This window comes from Hyperoodon ampullatus, assembly GCF_949752795.1.
Source record: "Hyperoodon ampullatus genome assembly, chromosome: 6".
NCBI lineage: Eukaryota > Metazoa > Chordata > Mammalia > Artiodactyla > Ziphiidae > Hyperoodon > Hyperoodon ampullatus.
Genome location: NC_136919.1, coordinates 113,085,145 through 113,109,744, shown reverse-complemented (window position 1 = coordinate 113,109,744; position 24,600 = coordinate 113,085,145). Strand labels below are relative to the sequence as shown.

The 24,600-nt window shown below is 48.0% G+C and overlaps 1 protein-coding gene across 2 annotated transcripts; it reads right to left on the bottom strand.

Moving 5' to 3' along the window:
- Positions 1 to 7,872: 7,872 nt before the first annotated feature.
- SLC39A14 (solute carrier family 39 member 14) lies at positions 7,873 to 20,750 on the bottom strand (the record flags this gene model as incomplete). Of its 2 annotated transcripts, none has more annotated exons than XM_079705845.1 (8): positions 7,873 to 8,019; positions 10,042 to 10,226; positions 11,519 to 11,726; positions 11,845 to 12,033; positions 12,506 to 12,628; positions 17,146 to 17,315; positions 18,130 to 18,316; positions 20,487 to 20,750. In XM_079705845.1, 8 exons carry the CDS (start codon positions 20,748 to 20,750, stop codon positions 7,873 to 7,875), a joined length of 1,473 nt encoding a protein of 490 aa, XP_079561971.1. The 2 variants fall into 2 exon arrangements, with proteins under 2 accessions (XP_079561971.1, XP_079561970.1); XM_079705844.1 differs by lacking the exon at positions 17,146 to 17,315 and adding an exon at positions 14,888 to 15,057.
- Between the last annotated feature and the right edge of the window lie 3,850 nt (positions 20,751 to 24,600).

Here is a 24,600-nt window from a genome sequence, read left to right as displayed (position 1 = left end):
GGGGTGCAAAAGAGTTTTCTATTAAGCTAAGTAGAGCATAACTGGGGAAACAGCTTTGCAGGAATAAATTTAACACACTTTAAAACCGAATGAAAATAATGTTGAGATCTCTAATGTTTAGATTTTGCCTACCCTTTTAGTTAGCATACACAACTGAACCATCTATCCTGAAAAATCAATTAATCTAGTTTTTTTTTTAAAGTTAGTTAGTTTTCCCAGAAAAGAAAAATCTAAATTTAATCTCTTTCTCCTGCTCATGCAGTTTTCAAAAGAAATTGGATGGGGGGTGGGATCTACATTATTTGGAGAATTACCACAAAATATTTAAACCATGTGAATTTGGCAGCAAAGATATTTCATCTCAAGGGCCATGCTTGTGTAATGACCTATATGGGAAAATAATCTAAAAAAGAATGGATATACGTACAACTGATTCACTTTGCCGTACAGCAGAAACTAACACAACATTGTAAATCGACTATACTCCAATCAAAGAAAAAAGGGGAGGGCATGCCTGTAGGATACAACCAGACACCAGCTTCAAAAGAGCTTCCTTCATTAATCTCAAGAACTTAAAGGGAACATGTCACTTGAAAGAATTTCCTATTCTGGGAGGATCCAGTAGATCAAAGAGACTTTTTTCCTTCCTTATGAGCATCTATAATTAAAGACCTAATCCTTTATTTTAAGGAAGAAAAAAATGTGTCCTTTATTGAATTAGTTGTTTTCTTCTCCTTAAAACCCACAAGGTTAACGTCATGTTTTGGAAGGAATTTCCTTTTAACCGGTCTGGGTGTCATTCTTAGATTTTTATGTATATAAAAATGTTAGCCTAGCAGCGTGTCTGCCTGGCGTCTTGGGACCTGCCACCTTCCCTGGACAATGTGAAGCCCAGCACCCAATCCCCACCGCCTGCAGAGGCCCAGCTTCACGCACAGCAAGGGCAGCAAAAGGAAGGACAGCCTGGAAGGGAGAAGCATGAATCCATCCACTTACAGGGTGTGTCCACAGCTAGGTGCAGGCAGCGGTAACCATGGTATCCAGGATTTCTCCAATGAGGAGAAATCAAATTCAAGTTCAGTTCAAGTTCCACTATGGGGTTCGAGGGCCTCCCCTGAGCAGCTGCAGTAGCCCATAGGTGTGGCAGTGGACACCGATGGAGACATTTTCAAGGCAAACTATGACAACCATTGGGTCAGCATCTTTTCTTCTGAGGGCAAGTTCAAGACCAAGATTGGAGCTGGTTGCCTCATAGGCCCCAAGGGAGTAGCCATAGAAGTGAATGGACATATCATTGTGTTTGAGAAATTGCTGCATCTCTACCTTCTGGCCCAGTGGCAAGCTGGTTGGCCATTTTGGGGGCCATGAGGCCACTGACCAACACTTTGCAGGGCCCCATCTTGTGAACAAGAATGAGATTGTAGCGACAGATTTCCATAACCATTCCATGAAGGTGGACGGGGCTGTTAGAGTTCCTCTTCAGGTTTGGCTCCCACAGGAGGGCAACGGGCAGTTCAACGCCCCCACGGGAGTAGCTGTGGATTCCAGCAGCAACATCCTTGTGGCTGACCAGGGCAGCGCGGCACCCAGGCGTTGCATGGCTCTGGGTTATTCCTGTCCTCATATCAAGTCTGCAGAGCCATCGTAGCACCCATGGAGCCTGGCACTGACCTCCAATGCCCTCGTCGTGGTGGCGGCCTATGCTGGTGTCAATGAAAATAATCAATTAACAATCTATAATAGGAATAGAAGAGGTTTTTTTTGAGCCAAACTGACGACTACAGCTTCAAGAGAGCATCTCAGATAACTCTGAGGAACTGCTCCAGAGAAGCATGGTTTTCAGCAGTTTTATATGTTGTCGGAACAAAGAACATTAAACAAGTCAGGGATACATTCCTTCAAGGTTAAAAAAAAGATCAGCACTACACAGCGAGTCAGTGTGACCTTGGCATCTGGGAAAGGAGTCTTATCATTGAAAGAGTATCAGCATTGGCGTCCCAGGAAGGGAGACATCTAATCTTTACTTTTAACATGGACATTCTTTACTTTAGGCCAATGTACCCTTTTCTTAATAATTAAAGCAGATGAGGCCTATGTTACACCAGTAGCTGCATGGAGGCCCGGCCTAGCTCACGCAAGGATGTACCTAGGGGTGACTGGACAAGAGGCTCTGGCCAGAATCTGGCAGCCCTGAACGTGGGTTGTGGGCATGGGTGCCCTGGTGCCTTCCTCTTCCCCATCTCCCAACCCCAGGGTTGCTCTTTATTTACTCGTTTCTTGCTTTTACTTTTTTTATTTTTTTGCGGTACGCAGGCCTCTCACTGTTGTGGCCTCTCCCATTGCGGAGCACAGGCTCTGGACGCGCAGGCTCAGCGGCCATGGCTCACGGCCCCAGCCGCTCCGTGGCATGTGGGATCTTCCCGGACCGGGGCACGAACCCGTATCCCCTGCATCGGCAGGCGGACTCTCGACCACTGCGCCACCAGGAAAGCCCTCGTTTCTTGCTTTTAACTGGGTGGGCCTAGACTGGTCTCAGTGATGTCTGCAAAGCGTCCCCCTACCCTTTTTACACACCTCCCCCGTCCCCTCAATCTGCTCCCCACTCCCCCAGCCTGGGGTGGAACAGCACAAGGCCCTCTGCTGGTCTGTTTGCCACCCTTCACACAAAGACAGCAATACCCCATCTCTCTTATGAAATGAGTTCACACAAAAAGCCAAATGTAGGACGACGTGTATTTTAAGAGCACATTTCACATTTAGAATTACCTCATCAAAAAATTTCTTTCCAGGGGCCTCTGCTAGGAATTTCCTGATGGTTTTCTATTACATATGTGTATTTATGACAACCTGTGGATTACTGCCTAAGTTCATTCTTAGGCAACCTCAATAGAGAAGCAAACCACAGATGGAGAAAAAAAAAAAAAAGAAATCCAGAGCTTAATGGAAGAAAGAACTACTTCTTGGCTTCTGATTGCCAGAATTAGAACACTTTTAGGTTATTCCTTAACGATAACTGATGCCACTGTTTCAGGATCCCATCCACTGCTAGGGTCAAAGATTGCTGTTATACAGGAAGGGTAGTCTAACTCCCTTCCTTCATTTAAAATAAACCTTGAAGAAACATCTGGCAAGAATTGTGATGTTGAAAAGAAAAGTATTTTTTTGGCTGACAGATCTAAACATACTTAGCTGTGAGATGATAAGGACCTATGGATCTTTTCCAACCACCATTTAAAAAAAAATATTTAAATGGAATGTAATTCAGTTTATTCCAGAAGGATGAAAAGGATTCACTTCTGCTGGGATTCAAACCTCTCATCCTTGAGAAGTCCACATGTATCGCACTAGATCATTAAGAGTACAAAAATCTTTAAAATAGATGAGCATTTTGTTTTCCCACAAATCAAAAACCCTGTGTCCACGTTCGGTGTCTTCATGATTTCTCGAAATGGATTTTGCTCAAATCAGATCTCAGCATCACTGAATGGTCAAGAAGAGTGTGCTGAAGCAACGTGATAGGAGAAGGGCATTCACCTTCTACCAAAAATGTCCTGAATGGCTTAGCTGGTTAGCAGTATCACAAAGAGATGGCTGAGATCAAAGTTTTAATCTTCTTAGGGACCTGTTTACTCTGCTTAGCTCTATTCTATACTGGCCACAAACTCACCTCTCAAATTTCTGTTTCTAAATAAAGAAGGATCAGGAAACAAGGCATTCGCAAAACCAACACCAAAGACAGGAAAACACAACAGGAACTGCTTCCAGTGGAAAAGGAGCCCTTCCATCAACACAGAACTTGCAGGCATTTCATTTCGTCTTTTCATTCATTCTTTCTGTGTGGCAGGTGCTGGTATCACAGAAAGAAACCAGGTATATAGCCTCTACCCAGAAGGAACTCAGTTTATAAAGAACAAGAGAGATTACAGTGCAAGTCCAGTAACTGAGGTGTGAACAGGGAGGCACTAATCCCAGCCTGGGTAGGCTCTCCAGAGGTGGCACAAGCCGAAGGACAGAGTGACTATCATTTTGAACAGCTGTAGCAGACATTAGTCCAATATAGCAGCTACTTAATGAAATTTAAAATGCCAACAGGAGCCACTTAATATATTATTCTTGAGTTTTTAAAAAATGGGAGTACTGAGCAACAGGCATTTGGGAATCTCTAATGTATGTATGAATAAGATGGCATCAATTTTTTTACACCACTGCTCGTTTTTGTGGTCGAAGATAAACAACAGATCCCTGGCCCTTTGAATGAATTGGAATAAGAACAGGTTTAGAATTTTAAGTCTCAGGAGAGAACGTTTCCCTGTAAGACATACAGGAGATGTGGTTTAAATGAACCAAGTGTACTCTCCAAGTTTCAAATCATGGATTTATACAAGTGAAAACAGTGTGACAGAAAGCTCTTCTTAGGAAACACCACAGTTCTTCCATCACTGATGAAGTCATGGGTTCCATTAAAAGATAAGTTAATCATTTAAAGTGAGTATGTTATGCTATCTGAGGTTCCTTCTAAAACCCCTCTCCAAATGTAAGCTGAACCAGTAAAATGAAGCTTTCTAAGTTAGCAAGACACCACCCCCATCTTGTGTTCAAGAGTCTTCATTACACCCACGTTATTGCCAAAGATGACACTTGCGATTCAACAGTTACAGAATATAGCTTTATTTATAGAATTTTACAAATAAAAACATTTACAGTCCACATAACTTAAGTTATTTTTTTCCTAATTTATCCTCATAACACCTGAGTTATTTAAAAAATACTGTGATGGAATTGCAGAACTGTAAAAGGAAATATGAATAATAAAAATCTAACCTCTCTTTTGCAAAAATCAGACAACTTTTCATTTTTTTTTTGTTTTTTGCGGTACGCGGGCCTCTCACTGTTGTGGCCTCTCCCGTTGCGGAGCACAGGCTCCGGACGCGCAGGCTCAGCGGCCATGGCTCATGGGCCCAGCCGCTCCGCGGCATGTGGGATCCTCCCGGACCGGGGCACGAACCCGCGCCCCCTGCATCGGCAGGCGGACTCCCAACCACTGCGCCACCGGGGAAGCCCAACTTTTCGTTTTTTAAGCAGATTTCCAACGTATTACCATCTCCACATTACCATGTGGAAGAGGACTTACTAAAAACAGGTCTTAGGATACCCGAACAGAGAAGCCTTCTTTTTAAAATCCAGGGTGAAGGACCAATGAAGGAAAGACCTAAGTTGACACTAGACACAAAAAACCTTTGGGGCAAGGACAGAAGGCAACCTGCAAGCCAGGGGGAGGGTGAGAAGCAGCAGAAGCCCTGCTCCTGGGTCACTGCTCCTGCACGTGACACATACTTTCCTTGTTATCCTTAACGGGAGCCGGTCCACGCAGGGAAAGGCAGGGTGAAGATGCTAATGCCAGAGGTAAAAAAGGTCCTCAGAACTCGATACTCCTCAGACTTCTAATATGTACAAATGCTTAAAACAGCAAATCCAACACTTCAAAAAGAAATGGCCACATTTTCAATTGAGGAAAATCTGTTGCCAATGGCAACACATAATCAGTTGCACGATGTCAGTGTCTCCACCCCTAAGCTCAAACTACGACTGGCCTCTGGACCAATTAGTTTGAAGAGAATTTCCCTTTGAGGCAGCTGTCTGTGAAAGGAAAGTTAGTTCTTAATATAGGTGTGCGTGAGAAGGGAAGGCACCCTGCTACTTCGTATTTTATCTTTTAATTTGCTCAAGGTTACATTTTTGAGCTCTTCTCCTAAAACTAGAAACCCACTAACTCTTACTTAGGATTCTACCCCAAGGATAACAGTATTTGTAAGGAATGACAGATCTATAGGGGATGCTAAAATTATAAATTTAATACATCCATGTGAATTAAGGGAAGCAAAATCTTCTGAAGTCCTAAGGTTTGAGTGTTATTTCCTGCTAGCTCCTGAAAGCAGTTTGAGGGGAATCAAACAGAAAAGACAAAGAATCGTTTTAAAACAGTAACAATGACAATAATAATGACAATATAAAAAGTTAGATTCCAACATTCAAGGAACTGGTTCTTTGGTAAAAACTGGACCATAATCCTACCAGGAGTGTGTCCTGATAGTTCATCTAGAATCGTGAGAACTGAGTTTTCCTTCTTCTTCTGCCCATTCTCAAATCTATCAAAGTCAATAGGCAAGATGAGAAAAACTTATAAAGCATCACCAGCGGTTTTCCCACTCATGTTCTTTTCAAGAATAGTCCTGGTTTGACGGATGTTTCCCAAGGGGTGGGGGGAGGCGGGGTGGGGAAAAAGCCAGAGTAGATGCTGCTTTTAACTACCATAGAATGGAAAGTTTTCCTGTCAGAACGGAAAAACTAACGGGTGGTGGTGACGGACCAGGACTCGTCAGCCACGTGCACAAGTCAGTTTGCGAACACAGCTCCTGGGCTGCGACTGTGGGCACCACTGAGGAAGGCTTCTGGAGAGGTCGGCTCCCCAGAGTGGCTAAAGAATCTCACATTATCAATATGATAATAATAAAGCAATTCACCTAGTGAACCTGGAGATTAGCTCCCCTAGAAGCCAGAGCTCTGAGGAGAGGGCTCCACAGGGCCGGCGGCTGGCCTACGGTCTCACACACAAGTCTATCGATCCGTTTTTCTGAAGAGAGTTAGAGCAATTCCTATTCAGTTCAATACAGGATTCGCCCTTGCTTGTTTGGGGTGAGGGAGGAAGGGGGAACCCCAGACGTTGCAGCAGAACCCATGGGTCCTCTATTCTGCAAACCCCAGGGATGCCCCCATCCAAGTTCTGGACCTTCCATCTCAGAGTTCTATCACTGTTACTTATGGAATGAGTAAACCCTAAACGTTGCCTGCACTGATTCCATTTCTGATTACCCTTGTCAAGACCACAAGCTGCACTCCAATTCTGTAAGTCAGCTTGCCACCTGTCAGCACGACTGTTGACCAGGGAGGTAAATCTGTGCAGTCTGCCCTCTGAACACGGGCACTGTCAATGTGCTTAGAATGTGCTTCCAGGGAGTCTCCCAGGAGATTGGGGTGCGGAAAGGGGGCTGGAAATCCCAGCAAAGCCAACGGATTTCTCACAGGTCTCTCTTCTCTGCCCTCCAGTCTGCCAGTGTTCATCCAAAAGGAGGGGAGGTTCAGGCAACAGAACCTACCTGCTGGCTCACCTGGATGGCCACGCAACACCAGGTGCAGAACCGGTGCCAAGCATCCCAGTGGGAACAGGTAACCATCCTGACAAGACACACACCCCCATCTCAGGGTGATCCTTGCCTCTCCCTCCCGTCCTACTCATCTGTTTCCAGCTTTCAGTTCTCTTTGAAAGAATAGGCAACTGAACGGGTTTTGAAAAAATAAGAGGGATTCCTGTCTTCTATACCTTTTCTGTAAAAATAGGCGGATTCGCTTAAAAATGGGTCACCTTGAGGCCGAGGAAACACATTTAGATTTATGGGCCCCAAACTGTAGATTCACCTCCTGATATTTCTAACCAAGTTGTGAGCCCTGGCTATCTTTTTGCATTGTCGGGCAAAGGATTCAAAATGTCTCAGTGCTGGTTGGAAGAGAAAGAGGCCAGGGCAACCAGAGAAAAAAGTTAGTCTTGTCTTTTAAGCTGCATTCAGTTCCAGAATCACTCTGAGAAAGAAGAGGAAAGGGAGAGAGGCACTACCTAGAGGCTGGTTACCAGGACAGCTTATTCCTAGGATACAGCATTTTAAAAACAGCTGACATTTGAATGCAGGAATACAGTCTCCATGTCACAGTTTTTAATAGAACTGCCTCTTCCGAGGTGCTTCCTGGATGAGGAGTCCTCGGGCCAGGGATCGGCAGCCAAGGGCCAGACTGCCAATCCCGCCGGCTCCTGGCAGGGCCCTACCCGATCTGGATCTGTCCCGAATACATAGTGAGGACCAGCATGATGCTGAAACCAGTCAAGAGGCCCAGGTTCTGGATGACAAAGGGGATCAAGACACTGCCATTCCTTTCATCTTCTTGGCAGACCTCGTTCATCTCAGGGAACTGAGGAAGAAGAAAAAAACACGAGAGCTGCAGTTCCTTTCTTAACCTTTAAGTGCAGGACAATTCAGTCATATGTATATTACCTAACAATTATTACAGCATTTACTATTATTATATTTTTACATTATAAGGCCACCACAATCATTAGTATAAATATATGATTATAATAGTTATAATTAAGATATATAATATACGATTGGTTTACAAAGAAAATCAACAGCAATAACTTCTAGAACTTAAACGTTAGAGCCTTTCTCCAAGGTGGTTACCACTACTTTACAGCTATGGAAGTGAAACAAAGTACTACACATGCATGTAACCCTGGATGTGTTTAGATGCGGACCAAAAATAACCACTTTGATAAAAATTATTGTGATCTTTAAAAACACTTCAAAAGGTCTTTTTGCTATCAGAATGTTGTCACTTGTTTGGGAAACTCAGTAACCATGTAAGGGGCCAGAGAATGGAACTAAGCATTGCCGTGACTCAAGGCCTCTTGCTGCTGGCCAGCAAGGCAGGTGACAAAAATACCCTAACCCCAGGGAGGGCCACCCACCGGAGGAGAGAATCTAAGATGTTTCCATGGGCTGAGGATGGACCATGGTGGTCAGTGCTCTCATCATCTCATCAAAAATACTACTTTCCGGGACTGCTCTGCTGGTGCAGTGGTTAAGACTTCGCGCTCCCAATGCAGGGGGCCCAGGTTCGTTCCCTGGTCAGGGAACTAGATCCCACATGTCACAACTAAGGAGCCCACCTGCTGCAACTAAGACTCAGCATGACGAAATAAATAAATAAATATTAAACAAAAACAAAAACAAAAAACTGCTTTCCGAAGATATGGAAAATAATTCATGAAAACCTGTCAAAGAACCATCATGCCAACAAGGAAGGAAATCAACCTTGTTAGTTATAAAGATGCAACAAATCAGGTATTAAACTAGCAAACGCAAAACTACTTAAATGGTTATACCAAACGTTAGCGGGTACGATGTACACTTTCAGACACTGCTAATGATGTAAATTAAAGAAGGGTAAGCTTTTTAGAAAGCAATTTGGCGATACATATTAAAACCTCAAACCACGCATCCCTTCTGAACCAGCAATTCTTGTTCTGGAGAAGGTAAATCCTCTCACCAAATACTACTGCTAATGAGAAAAGGATGCTTTTAAAGAGTATGCAACATGAAAAATGTCTAGGATGTATTAAGTAAAAAAAGAAACCAGGATATAAAATTGTGTACTCCATGTGATTAGAGTTATTTAAAAACAAACACAATGCATTGAGATGAAAAAGAAACAAACCCAAGTGTTGTTTTTGGGGAGAATAATTATGGGTAATTTCCTCTCCTTCCTTCCCTCCCTCCCCCATTCTTTATCTATAAGTCTCTATTCTGCAATACTTAAAGTAAGGACCCTGGAGTTGAGATACAACAATTTCTTTAACGACATATGCTAAAGGAACATAGGCCTTTCATCCTTTAAAATCTAATGTCCCCTTAAAAGGCATTGAACAGTACACTTTTATTTATAAATCGTGTGGCATGTGACTTGATTTCTCAATAAAGTTATTATTGGTGGCGCAGCGGTTAAGAATCTGCCTGCCAATGCAGCAGACACAGGTTCGATCCCTGGTCCGGGAAGATCCACGTGCCGCGGAGCAACTAAACCCGTGTGCCACAACTACTGAGCCTGAGTTCTACAGCCCATGAGCCACAACTACTGAGCCCACACGCTCTAGGGCCCGCGTGCCTAGAGCCCGTGCTCCACAACAAGAGAAGCCACTGAAACGAGAAGCCCGCGCACCGCAACAAAGAGTAACTCCCGCTTGCCGGAACTAGAGAAAGCCTGCACACAGCAACAAAGACCCAATGCAGCCCAAAATAAATAAATAAATAAATTTATTTTAAAAACCAAAACAAAAAAAACTAACTAATGCCCCTTAGCTGTCCTCCCAATCCAATGAATTTCATAACCCGATCCAGTTTTGCCTACAAGGCATTAAAACTATGGAAGACTTACCATATCAGCCAGAGAAATATACAAGAACATTCCTCCAGCCAGGGCAAAGATCCAGTTGGCAGAGAAGTGGCTGCCAGCTAAGATGCCGAAGGCCAGGCCCACGTAACAGCAGCAGGCAGAGAGGAAGTTGAAGAAGAGAGCCTGCTGGATACTCATGCCGGCATTGAGCAGGATAACAAAGTCTCCTATGGTGGGGACAACAAGAGGGGAGGGTGTGGACAGAAGATTCATACTAGGTCGTGGGACACACAGCTTGATGAGGACATGCTTACACGCTGGAGGGAGTGTGGGTGAAAATCAAGATGGCCCCAGACTGGAGATCACGGTGACAAGGCTAGGGCCCCCTTTACCACCACGCCGAGCAGCTGTCTCCATCTGTGAGGCTGGGAATGTACAACCAGCCTAGAGGCTGAAAACAATGCACAGGATTTTCAAAAGAGAAAAACACCTAGCAATGGCCTCATTTCTCTCTTTTTTTTTTTTTTTGGCGGTATGTGGGCCTCTCACTGTTGTGGCCTCTCCAGTTGTGGAGCACAGGCTCCGGACGCGCAGGCTCAGTGGCCATGGCTCACAGGCCCAGCTGCTCCGCGGCATGTGGGATCCTCCCGGACCGGGACACGAACCCGTGTCCCCTGCATCGGCAGGCGGACTCTCAACCACTGCGCCACCAGGGAAGCCCCTCATTTCTCTTCTGATTGATGGTGAAACAGAAGGAGCTTCCTTCCTCAAAACTGCAATGAATGGTATTTTTCGAAAACAAAATTGACACTGAGAAAAATTAATTTGCCCAAAGTCACAAGCCAATAAATGGCAAAGCCAGGACATGACTTTGAGTGTCTGAGCTTCCAAAAAGTCTAGGCTTTTTACACTCTCCCTCTGATAAAACCAAGGACCTTCCAACCCCTCGTTCATCTATTTCTTCTACCCACCAGTGTCCTAACATACATCTCAGCCGTTGGAAGATTAATAGGATGTAAGAGATAACCTATATTGAGCACTTAGAATAGTGTATGGCACGCAGTAAGTCCTTTTCACTATTTTTGCCTTTTGTTTCTTACGATAAATCAATGAGGTAGGTACCAGTATTAAGCCCAGTGTAGAGGTGAGGAAACAGCCACAGGTTATGGGACTGTGGGGGAAACCACCACCCCAGGAAAAAATGCCATCATTTCCAATGATCAGTTTCCTTCCTTCCTTCTTTTTTTGGCCATGCTGCGCGGCATGCGGGATCTTAGCTCCCTGACCAGGGGTCAAATCTGTGCCCCTGCAGCGGAAGCGTGGAGTCTTAACCATTAGAAAGCCAGGGAAGTCCCGTCCAATGATCAATTTTCAATTATTAACTCAGCTGTTGAGAATTAGTGGTTTGATTGCACATAGCATAGAGAATGTGTTAATTAATCATAATGTGTGTTCTGGAGTGGGGGGAGGAGTCGGCACAGGCGGAAGGGGCTGGGGGGCGGGGTGTGAGCCCACTTACCTAGCTCGTGTGGGAACTCCTCGCAGAGGATGGCCACCGAGGTGCTGATGCCTTGGAAGACAGACACGGTGAAGGAGGCGCCAATAGCCAAGCCGTCGATGAAATTATGGAGGCCGTCACTCAGGGTGATCATCCAGGCCAGTGTGCCGATGTCAGAGTAGCGGACACCTTTCAGCCAGTAGCAGGCGCTCTGGGAAGCCTGCAGGTCCTGCAAGAAAGCCCCCCTGTGAAAGGGTGGACGACGGACCTTCAAGGTAGGCCCAAGTCATCAAGGCCATTACCGCTTAAGGGCCCCTTCCCCCTCTGGCAGTGGATGGCCCACTGACCTGGACGGAGAGGGAGCCCACGATGACCTTCTCGTCCATCACAGGGGCCTTCCCATCCAGCTCGCCACTGCAGCGCTGAGGAATCATGTGGTCCAGATCCCCGTTCTGCAGCTTCTCCATCACCCCCTCCTCCTGGTCCTTCGGGGAAGGGAGCGTCTCAGAAGCATAATGGCTGTGTCCGTGATGATGCTGGAGGGACCACAGGGAGGGGTCGGGTCAGTGCAAAACCACCCACCCGGCAGGAGCTCCCAGCACCGGGAAGACCTCACTCCCACCATCCAAGAAAACATAAGCAGGCAATAGGACAGAAACCTAGGGCAAGGTGTTGGAGAAAGCTGAATCGAAGGGCATGTGGTGCTGCCGTGGGACGGATCTCAGAGGAGTGACCTCAGGGCCAACACTCACTCCTGCCAGGAGGCACAGCAAAGAACGTTTAGAGGTGCTCCTTGCAATGGCTGATGATTCGCCCTCACCTACTGCTAATACCCTCCTGAGGTGAAGTGAGATATCTACTCATGAAATAGTTTGTGGGTTTGAATCCATGGCCGGAGGATCCAGGTAAGCTCACTGGATTGGCACTGAGGTAACACCACTACCGGACACATTTCTGAGATGGATCCTCTCCCTAGAGGCGCTTCTTTTACCAATGATTAGGCCTCACCTCATTTTTCTGCTTAAGAAGCATCTTCAAGACCTTCTCTGTGAAAAAGAAGAGATAAAAGCCCCCAAACACCACTGCAGACTTGGAGACATAATAATCTTCCAGAGGGTTGAAACCAAAAGCCTGTGGACCCAAGAAAACAAAATGAGTTTAAGAATATAGAAGATCTTCACTGGTCCCCTCTCATCTCTTTAACCACTTGACTCTAGGAAAGGAAGAGACCGGGACAACCCTGCCATGTACTCAATCCCTTTCCAGCAAAAATCTAACCCTTGATGTTTTCCTAATGTCACATCACCAGACCTGCTAGGTTCTCTCTAGCTTATTTTCTGATGCAAAAGACAGACTGTCTTTAGAATTTTACTCTCAGGAAGAACAGCCTTGGATGTGACTTTCTACTTTTAATGAGGACTCTGTCTTCATTTCTCCTGGAGCTTTGCTACAAGACTCTGCCGGCAGATTCCATCTTTAAGGAGGAGACACTTGTGTTTGTTTTCATCGTTTTATAGCGTTCCTGGCTGATCTGCCTGTAAACACACAGGGAGATGGTACAGTTATACTTTCTAAAATGGGAAATCCTTTCTCCAGTTAAATAGCAAGAATTGCGGCATCTTCCTGACCGCAGACCTCCCAGTGACCACAAAGCCAAGAAAGCAGACTGTGTGACTGCATGTGTCAATTTTGGGGGTTTTGTCTTGGTTTCTGGAAACTTCACTAATTATGGCCAAAATTAAGAAAGAAAGAAAAAAAAAAGAATCCATTGGGAAGCAGATAGGAGTAGAAATCAGGAGAATTGCATTCTCAGTGATGCTCCTGACTTGTGCAGGGGGGCCTTGGAAAAGTGTCTGCTGACCTGCTCGTAAGTTTTCTGATAGGAAATGGGCCTCTTGAATAAACGCCAGCCTTCTCGTGAATAGGTCCCAGATAAAAGACCATCAGTACCAGGAACTCCGGGCTGCTTAAAAGCTAAGTGTTTTTCTTTTCTATTTTAAAGGGACGAAATGCAATCTCTTAGTGTAGTTTTCTAAGAGACATTAAAGGTCAAGTTCTAGAATAGAAATTACTCATTCCGGCCAACTTTCCAGGAGAGTCAAATCATCTTAAGGAAAAGTGGAGTGGATAGAGGCAACTAACAGTTGTCCACAAAAAGCACTAAGATATGAGCTCTTGTGCAGGTTAGATTCTGTATCTGTTAAATGGGTACAACATTCCTTGTTTCCTACACATCACAGAGGTGATCTAAGGATCAACTCAGAAAACACAAAACTGCGTCTTGGAAAACAAAGTGCTCTAAGGAGCCCGGGGCGTCATCTTTCTGCTTCACCTCCAGCTCATCCAGGCCCGTTAGACTACCCAAAGGGAAGCGCCTCAGGATTCCTGCCATCAGCAGGTCTACGCAGAGACCACACGGGATCAGAAACTCCTCCAAGGCCCTGCTAAGCCTTACAAACACTGGGCTCCTCCTCTCTCATGAAGGGTTTCCTGGTTAGCCCAGGCGAAGGGGCAAAGGTGCCATCAACATGCGTGAGGCCAGACTGGTGGGTTCTCTCCAGCTTATTTTCTTTCTTTTTTTTTGCCAACAGCAAAATTTTACTGTGCACCTATTATATAAAGGCCCTTCCATGGATTAGGAGCTCATTATTTAATCCTCATAACTCTCTAGCTTATTTTTTGATGCAAAAGACAGGTTGTCGGGCTTCCCTGGTGGCACAGTGGTTGAGAGTCCGTCTGCCGATGCAGGGGACACGGGTTCGTGCCCCGGTCCGGGAAGATCTCACATGCCGCGGAGCGGCTGGGCCCGTGAGCCATGCCGCTGACCTGCGCGTCCGGAGCCTGTGCTCCGCAACGGGAGAGGCCACAACAGTGAGAGGCCCGCCTGAGAGGCCCGCGTACCAAAAAAAAAAAAAAAAAAAAAAAAGACAGGTTGTCTTTAGAATTTAACATCCTCCTGAGGAGAAGTGAGCTTTTCATTGAGACCTATGGATTCTGTTTTTGGTGCCAAAAGCTCCAAATTGGGAGCCATAAAGTGACCTAACTACACTACCTCTGTTCACCCAACAGATAGCACCAGGTGTTTAAGAACCATTAACTCACATAACCCTCTCGGCATCACCCTGAGGTCCGCCCGTATTATTCTTGGAAGGACAGAGAGGTCAGGTGACTTGCCCAAGGGCACAGACCTTGTGGCCGGTGGAGCTGGGATCTGAACCAGCTCTCAAAACCTTCTCTAAGCTGCCTCTCCTCACTCTTGCCTACATCCTAGCTTCACTTTCCAAAAGGAGAGGACCTCCTCTCTAGGCCTGCTGTGGAGACGGAGGGCCCTCCCACTGTGTCCCGCCATCCCCCAGGAGGCGGCGTGCTCCTGTGCAAGGCTGGCCATACCTCGGGGATGAGCTGGAAGAGGGCGTTGGAGTAGAGTGTTCCAATCGCCAGAGCTATGAGGTAGAGCAGCAGCCGCTTGTAAAAAGTCTTCTTCATGAAGGGCACCACGCCGGCCCCCATCAGGGAGCAGAGGGAGATGACGGTCACACAGAGGAGACCGTACCCCCAGACTGCCGGGGAGGGGGAGCCAGCCCCACCCAGGACAGGGACAAGGGCGAACGCCCCATGGCACGGCAGCCACCATTCAGCGAGAGAGGTAGAAAGGGCGGGAGGTAGAGTGGGAGGGGGTTTTGGTGGAGATTAACGAAGGAGGCAAAACAAGAAAAATCAGAGAGACAAGCAGGGAGGGAGAGAGAAACAGAACATTTGTTAGTGATTCAAGTCCGATGAAATGTCCTTCAATCAGCTCAGGAGAAACGGGGAGGAACTCGCGGTGGCCTTGGAACCCCGCGTCTCTCGCCCCTGCTGCCTGGTGGCTGAGTCCCACCTGCTAGCTGCTGTGCCTGGCAGGGCAGGTCCTGCCTTGGCCTGTAGCCAAGGTGTGCTCAGGCCTAGCCAGGGGCTGCCCAGCAGACTCTGGACTCGAGAGCTCTATGGAACAGGAAACCAGAGCAAGGGGAAGAGACCAACAGATCATTGGGCTGCCGTGTTGGCACATCTGACTCTCGCTATGCAGGCACATGGGACACTTCCCGCGCCTGGTCCGCTCTGTGCAGGACGCAACGAAGTCGGACGTGCAGGGCAGAAGGGACGGACAAGTAAGGCCCGATGGCCACAAAATCCATTCTCTTAACATCTCAGGTTTTGTTGCCTTTTTTTTTTTTTTTTTCCCTATGACCTTGTTTTGTTTTTTGTTTTTGTTTTCGGCTATGCCCCGAAACTTGCAGGACCTCAGTTCCCCGACCAGGGACTGAACCTGGGCCATGGCACAGGAAACCTGGAATCCTAACCACTAGGCCACCAGGGAACTCCCTCAGGTTTTGCTTTATTTGTTTGTTTCCATTTGCTCTGAGAGGGCTGCAGTGTAGAGAACAGAGTTCCAAGATCACCCCGTCGAAAAATATTTCCTCTACCATTTCCCAGTGTCACACACTCCGGGCAGGACAAAAGTGAGCCAGGATGAGGCCTCCCCTGTGAGCCCAGGGGCGGAGTATGTACCATTATTGTATTCCCATTCAACAGGCAACACAGCATTTCACTTCCAATCTTGGGAAAAAATTAATAAATTTAATTTCTGGAGCGGAAAAAAAAGTAGCCCAAGATGAGGCCTGCCCTGAGAAGTGCTTGCTAGATTCATGTGGAATTCTGACATAGCATCAAGATGGTTCACCTTAAACCAGATTTCTCTCCTCATCATGAAGAGGGAACAGGCAAGGCAAGGCTGGGCATCCCATAGAGTCTTTTGATTGGGAAAGGCCAGGCAGCTGCCTATGGAAGGCGGCCATCAACATTCCCAAAGAAGGTCCACACATCACCCATCGCCCCACTGCACGTCCTTGCCTGAGCTGACAGGTGGGCAGACTGTCACCTTGGGTCTTATTTTTTTTTAGCTCCTCAGTGGTTACAATTAAAGAACAAAATCAACAAACATTTCAGAACAGTCAAGTAGGGGTGCCAGGAAGTCAGTCCTATCAGGAAAACGTCAAGATGCAAGGTGTGAAGGACGGTGGGTCCCTTTCCTTTATTTGGTAATTTTGATTTTGCTTTTTTCATTAAATAGCCTTGATTCTATGTTTGGCCCTCTATACTGTGGATTAGGGCCTGCTTAAATAAAAAGGATCATGTACTTTTTAGGTCAATACAACTTTTCAGTCGGTAACCTCTTTCTTTCCACCTCATTCCAGGTGGATCATCTCTTGGTGGCCACACCTGAGTACGGTCAGGTTCTCTACTTAGAACAGAGGGGGGTCCGGAGGACCAAGGGCAGGGACAGCCACCACCAGCTGCTTTCCTTTCCAGCCCTGCCGACAGGGCTTAGGAAAGGCACTGACTGGGGAAGGAGGCTGACAGGTCCACAGCATGGGGGACAAGTGCTGAGAGCCTTGCATCTGACATCCCCTGAAGAGGCCAGAGGCAAACCTGGGTGCCCCAGGAGTGAGAGGAGGCCCTTGAAGATCCAGAGGCAGAAGTCATTTGCATCCCTTGACATGAGGAAGAAGTTAATGTTTCAGGTGGCGGCTGTCAGGTGCCTTGGAGCACAGGGGCGGGGCGGGGACGCCCCAGGGAGACAGGACGCGCACGTTTCTTTTCTACTGCACCTCTGGGATGAGCTGGAAGAGCGCGTTAGAGAGCAGCGTTCCAATGGACAGGGCGATGAAGTAAGTGAGCACACGGCTGAAAAACGCTTTCTCTGTGCACGGCAGGACAAGGACTCCCAGGAGAGAGGCCAGGTTAATCAGTGAGACACTGAGGAAACCAAAGCCCCACACTGTGGAGGAACAAGAACAGACGAGGGCCTCCATTACTGAGGGTGGAGGTACTCTTGCTGCCGGGGGGCAGCCCGTTCTGAACTCGGCAGCAATCGGGGCAGACAGAGATCCGCCAACCCATCAGTAAATGTTTGAGTCTACCTCTTGCTGGGTGCTGTGGAGAAGCCTAAAAATATACACCAACGCTGCTATCCAAAAGCAGCTTACCTTTCAGATGGAGGGGCAGATGAAAACATGAAAGGCTATAGGCCCTAGGAGTTAAATAATGACAGGAGGAAACGACGTGGGGTGTGACACAGGCGGCACATGCTAGGTACCAAGTGCTCACACCAGCACGACAGGATTGCAGAAGGTCGATCCAGGCCCAAGGGAGCCGTGTGCACACACAGGCCACGGTGAACCACTGCGGCTGGAGCAGGGGTACCGGGCAGGGGAGGGGGAGGAGGATGAAGTGGGCCGAGGGCAGACTGTGAAAGGCCTTAAATGTTAAACTCAAAAATCGAGGTGTTGGTCCCCTGGTAGTTTAATGAAAACCAAAACGGAAAAGTGACCAGAAAGAGCACCTCGAGGCTGGTCCAAAAGCCCCACGACGGAACGCTCACCAGCCACGCTGCCCGGCCTGGCAATGTGCTGGACCGGTCTTGGGAGCCCACGAGATACCGGTATAGTCATGACTCCAACTCGCCCCTCCCCGACGATGATAAGAGGATGATAACCGGTCAGACATTCAGCGGGCAGCTCTATCTGATCAGCCCAGCGGTCCTCATGCAGATAAGCACGGACACCAGGCCCTGCCTTCCCGTGCCGGCTCACCTTCAACCGAGCTGGGCCTCCCTTCTTCTGTCTGCTCGTTCTCCTCGTTCTCCTGGTTCTCGGAGGAGCAGACCCGGGAATCCAGCTGCTGGAGGATGGTGGGGCAGAACTCCTGGAACTCACGCCCCCCAATCCGCAACTGGTCGCTGAGGTTGTGAGCAGCAAAGAGGTCTCCAGAACTGAAGCACTGAAACCAAGTGGGAGGGGCGGAAAGCCTCTTAGGACCCAAAGGCACACACCTTGCCCCTGAGGAGCCTTCCAAGACGGAAAATAGAAGATGTAACCGTCCAAATTTCACGGAACCTGCAGGCTAATTTCCAAGGATGAGAGCAAAGTGGTCCCTAAACTTGAAAGACTGATAAGTAATCTTAGAGATCAGCCACCCATACATACCTCCACTCACCCATCTGTAAATGGCTACCCAGAAGTTCTGGGAATAACCGAATTCCAATCATTATGACCAGGGTGTGGCTTCTGGGAAACATGCCTCTATGTGCATACCTGAAGATACAGCTTCTCCCAGATACCAAATTTGGCCACATTACAATAGCCCAGGGAGCTATTACAGTAAAATGCAGACTTGACATACTTCTCCAGAGTTACTGAGCACAGGTGTCTAAGAGGAACAGTAGTCTCCTGGACCATATACAGTAATGTCCCCAGGATGTGTTGGCAGAGATTGGGAAAGGAAGCGGGGGAAATCTGAAGACTCAGGGTCTGCCATGGAGCAAGTGTGGGCTGCCCAGTGGGCATGAGCTCTCAGTTCCCTTGGGAAGCATCAGGTTAAGTGGTTCTCACACACCGTTCCCATGAAACACTGCCATTTTACTTCTAATTAGACAGTTACACGTCAGTCTTTCACTGAGTTTGCTTTTACGTGGCTCTGTCTCTGAGGGCGCCAGCCCTCTGGGAGTGCCGACGAGTGAGGGTTTCTGGGCCTACAAAGCTGGGGGCTGGTACTTCCATGGGGTCCAGTGGTTAAGACTTCGCCTTCCAATGCAGGGGGTGCGGGTTCAATCCCTGGTCAGGGAGGCTGGGATCCCACATGCCTCGCGGCCAGAAAACCAAAAACCAAAACTGAACCAATACTGTAACAAATTCAATAAAGACTTTAAAAATGGTCCACATCAAAAAAATCTTAAAAAAAAAAAATGTTGGGGGCTGGACTCGGTGACCCCAAGAACCTGCTGCTGAGCCAGGAGGCCTCTGGGGTCAGGCTGCATGAGCCCCCCAAAGCAGCCGCCCCTCCGACTCAGACGTGCACCACGCCCCTGTGGTTCTGCATACACGCCACGTGGCTCCCCCAGCCTGGCGACTCAGTCTCTCCAAACTCTGCTCTCCTTCAAGGCGAAGCTCCAGGACACCCCACACAGAAGCTTCCTTGACCATCTCGTGCACACTCACCCGCCTCTCTCATTTCTGAATCCTATAATGACTATCCAAGCCACAGCATCTAGCACTTCATTTGAATATCAGTTAACTCTGTTCTTGGTTGGCTGAGCTCCCCACTGAACAGTAAACTCCCTAAACGTGACTCATTTTTCTCTATTTCTCACAACACTCGGCACAGGGAACAAAGTAGATATGTAAAGACGTGGCTGGCTGACTTATACTTGGCTGCCACACACAGCCTCAGACTCTGATTAGCCAAGATGATATGGAAGACAGAACAGAGAACCAGGAGCCAAAAGACCTGAGTCTTGGGCTTCCCTGGTAGCGCAGTGGTTGAGAGCCCGCCTGCCGATGCAGGGGACGCGGGGTCATGCCCCAGTCCGGGAAGATCCCACATGCCGCAGAGCGGCTGGGCCCATGAGCCATGGCCGCTGAGCCTATGTGTCTGGAGCCTGTGCTCCACAACGGAAGAGGCCACAACAGTGAGAGGCCCGTGTACCGCCAAAAAAAAAAAAGACCTGAGTCTTAATCCTGGTCCCTCCAGAGCTCACTGTGGGTCCCTTAGTATCTCAGTATATACAGGATATAATGAAGATCTGCCACCTGCATGTAGAGGTACTTTGAGGCTCACCTAGGAGAATGGGCAAAGGGCTTTGCAGAAACTCTATTAGAAATATTAGCTGACCCGGGAGCTCCAGCTTACCAGCAGTTCCAGGAGATCCCAGTGCGGCTCTGAGGAAGGGTCTGGAGGGCTGAGAGCCCCTACTTCATGGCTGCCCTTTGCTAAGGGCTTCAAAACACCCATGTAGGAGGCTGGGAGGCGCTGCTGGAGCCTCAGACTAGCTGATCCCGACCGCAGGGGAAGAAGTGGCCCCTCTGCTCTGTCATCAAGGCTCACCTGCCCCCAACTAGATTGGGAAGCTTGAAAGGACAGAGACGGTGCTGGGCAGAGCCGGGAGCCTTACCGTCGACAGGTTCCTCGGTCCCTGCCCGGACTGGGAGACGTTGTCCCGGCCCACTCCCACGTCCAGGTGGTTGAGCAGGGCCTTCAGCTGCTGCAGGGTGAGGCTGTCGCCCTCCCCGTAGCGATGCATGAGGTTCTGCAAGAAAGAGGCTGCGCTGACGGTGGGTGTCCCCACGGACACAGCATGAGCCTCAGGAGCAGCTGTCCACACAGCGAGCAGAGCCAGCAGGAGGCAGCTGGGGAGGGCTGGGTGCAGCAGCTTCATGGTGGCAGGTGAGGCTGCAAGAGGAGAAGGCCAGGTGAGGGCAAGGCTTAGGACACCCATCCTCTCCTTCCACACCAGACCCGTCAGCTGCGCTCCAAACAGGAGGGTCTCTCTTCAGACTCTGAATCCAGTTGGTATCAAAACTGACTCTTCACCCCTTCTCTAAGGCCTCTGCCTAGCTTTTGAGAAAAATCCTTCTTTTGAAACAGAAGATAAAAAAACAAAATCAATAGGTTTGACCAAATTTGAAAAGAAAAAAGTATAGAAAAACTATGGGTGTTTAAAGTCCTTATCTTTTTAGAGATACTGAAATCATCATGGATTAAATATCTTACTTGGGATTTGCTTCAAAATAACCAAGGAGTGGCTATTTGCATTAGAGTATAGATGAGACAAGACTGGGCATGAGTTGATAATTGTTGGAACTGAGTGATGGGTAGGTGGGAATCCATGATACTATTCTCTCTAATTCTGTATATGTTTGAAATTCTCCAAAGGAAAATCTAAAAAATAAAATAAAATAAACACTACCACTTAAAGAGGGGGGATAAAAAACAGACTGGGAAAAATATACACCATCAAACATGCCAAAGGATTATTTCTATACTACCTAAATTAGGGAACCAACATGAAAAATACTCAGTCTCCCTGGCTTGTTAAGAATACAAATTTAAAAGATGGAGGGTGCTACTTTGCTACTTATTAAAATAGCAAAACACACTTTTTAAAAAAGATTAAAAAACGGGCTTCCTTGGTGGCACAGTGGTTGAGAGTCTGCCTGCCGATGCAGGGGACGCAGGTTCGTGCCCCGGTCCGGGAAGATCCCACATGCCGCAGAGTGGCTAGGCCCGTGAGCCATGGCTGCTGAGCCTGTGCTCCGCAACGGGAGAGGCCACAGTAGTGAGAGGCCCGCGTACCGCAAAAAAAAAAAAAAAAAAAAAGAAAAATGATATAAAACCAAATGTTAGTGAGGCTGAACAACAGAATAACATACTTCTGGGGGCTGTATACATAATATGACTCTGGAAAAGTTATATGATAATAAATGTATTTAAATCCTTTAATAACTCTACTTCTAGAATTTACACTAAGAGAAGCAATTCAAAAATAAAAAGGCTATTGGCAGAAAGATGTGTTGTGGTCAAGTGGATTATATCAATTTCATGTAATAGTATGCAGCTATAAAAAGGAGAATCGTGAGTTTAATGTTAGATAAAGAAGCAGAACACAATTATGTAATCAGAGTTAAGAACTGAGAAGGAACAGAGAAAAAATGAAAGCTTTCAGGAGCAGGATGGATGATTTTTCTTTTGTTAATCATTTCCCTGAGTATAGTTATAATTTAACTTGTGAAATAAAACAAATACCAGGAGGGGAAAATGAGCCTCCTATTTAATCCAGGCCTAGGAGCCCAGGCACTGCAGTTATTCCCATGCCTCCCCGGGGCACCCGGGGCTCTGGCATGATGCCTCACGTGGATCACTCCATCTCCCCGACCTTACTTGGGACAGAGGAACCAGAGCAAAGTGGTTAAGAGCAGGCTTATCCACATCCTGACTCTGCCGTTTACCAGCTGTGTGATCTTGGGCAAGCTATTTAACCAGAGTCAACATTCTACAATCACCCAGAGCGGTGATAGAGCGTACCATGGCCTTTAGGGTCAGGAAGACCTGGCTTGAATTTCCACACTGCTGCTTCCCAGCAGTGACCTTGGCCAAGTTACGTAGCTTCTCTCTCCGCACCTCAGTTTTCTCATCTATAAAATTTGTACCCACCTCATTGGACTTTTGTGAAGATTTAACGACATGAGTTTTGGCAAGTGACTAGACTCAAGAAAGCACTCGATAAACATGGCTATGATTATCATAAGACTTATAATTGGCAGGGTTCCTCAACTCTGACTCCCTCTCAGATATTAAGCTGCCAATGGAAGCACGGTGGCCGACTTTACTCCACGCCTACATCGCACAAGTCCCCGACCACAAGCATACCCGGGACATTCCAGGCTTTAGGTTCCACACATGGGGCAGGCACAGAATCTGGAGACATAAACCATCACTCTTCAGTGAATATACTTTGAGTCACACAAATGAATGGATTAGGCATCAGCCAAAGCGATAGTCTGTACAAGTGCTACTTTGAAACTAAAAACTCTCAAATCTCCACCAAGACCCAAAAGTTAACTTACAGTGAGCAGGGTGGATCTTATCCAAAACAGCTAAACCCCACGGTACAAAGAAAGCTGTTCTCCGCCCGAACACACTGTGATTTGTCTAAGGCGTGTGTTGTACTGTTAAAACAAAGGGGAGGGGCTTCCCTGGTGGCGCAGTGGTTGACAGTCTGCCTGCCGATGCAGGGGACACGGGTTCGTGCCCCGGTCCGGGAAGATCCCACATGCCGCGGGGCGTCTGGGCCCGTGAGCCATGGCCGCTGAGCCTGCGCGTCCGGAGCCTGTGCTCCGCAATGGGAGAGGCCACAGCAGTGAGAGGCCCGCGTACCACAAAAAAAAAAAGGGGGGAGCTGCATGGGTTCAGGAAAGGGGGGGCACAGAGGTGAGGACAGCAGCTAGCAGTCCCAGTGTGACCTTACTTGAAGCACCTGACACTCACTGATTCCTTTAAGAGAAGGCAGGACATTTATCCCCAAATAACAGATGAGGAAACTGGGGTTTGGGGATCAGGGAACGTGGTCCATGACCAGCAAGTAGACCAGATATCGAATTTTTAATGAACTAAAGACAGGTGTGAACGACACTAAAGTCAGGGCACTCTTAGCCAATGTCCCCTCTGTGTGGAGACACACTCATACATGCCCCAGGTCCCATGCAGAAGCCACCAAAGCCTGCATGTCTCTGGGCAGATCTACCCCAGTTTCTACCAGTCCCAGCAAGCACCCCAAATCCAGGCGTAAGATGCCCTGAAGACCTGTGGAGGAAACCCCCCAGGTGTGTAACACAGACAGGCTGTGTTACAGGGTTCCCTCTGCAGAATCACTTCTTCAAGAAAACAAGCAATCAAATTCATCTGCAGCAACTTCAGAACACTCACAAACAGGAGACATGCAAAAACACTTCAAGGCCGAGACACCTGAGCTACTTGTAGCTGTACCTGGACAGGCATTCACGTCAGGTAAGCATCGACTCAGCGTTTGCTCTTCAGTGACCCAGGGGTCCCTGGAAGTGGGTGGGGTGGAGCCCTCCCACCTGGCCCGCACTCCAGACACGACACCCACCCCGGAAAGTCAGAGGAGAATGTAGAAACAGCCGGAGGGCGGTAAGGAGTCCTGGTCCAGGGATCCCGGACTCGTTAAAGACACTTCAAATCCAAGTGACCCTGGCTTTTTGGCAGACATGAAAGGGGAGCTTTCTGCTCCAAAGGAGATGTAAGTTATTCTTAGGGAAAAAAAGAAAGTTTATAAGAGATTCTTTGGAGGAAAGAAAGAAGAGAGGAAGAGGACACATACAGCTCCGGAGCAGCGGGATGGTGAGGCTGGGCAGGGGTCCTCGCCTCCAGCTCCAGCTGCAGGAGGAAGCCCAAGCCCGTTCTATTAAGTCCATGGAAATGGGTGGCCCTGGGTGGGCCGTTCCCGCCGGGGAGCTGAGCCAGCCGCCCTCAAGGCCACCTTCCTTCCAGGAGGAGTAAGAAGAGGCCATGGGGCCAGGCATTAAAAACAAGCTGCAGGGCTTCCCTGGCAGCGCAGTGGTTGAGAGTCCGCCTGCCGATGCAGGGGACACGGGTTCGTGCCCCGGTCCGGGAAGATCCCACACGCCGCGGAGCTGCTGGGCCCGTGAGCCATGGCCGCTGAGCCTGCGCGTCCGGAGCCTGTGCTCCACAACGGGAGAGGCCACAAC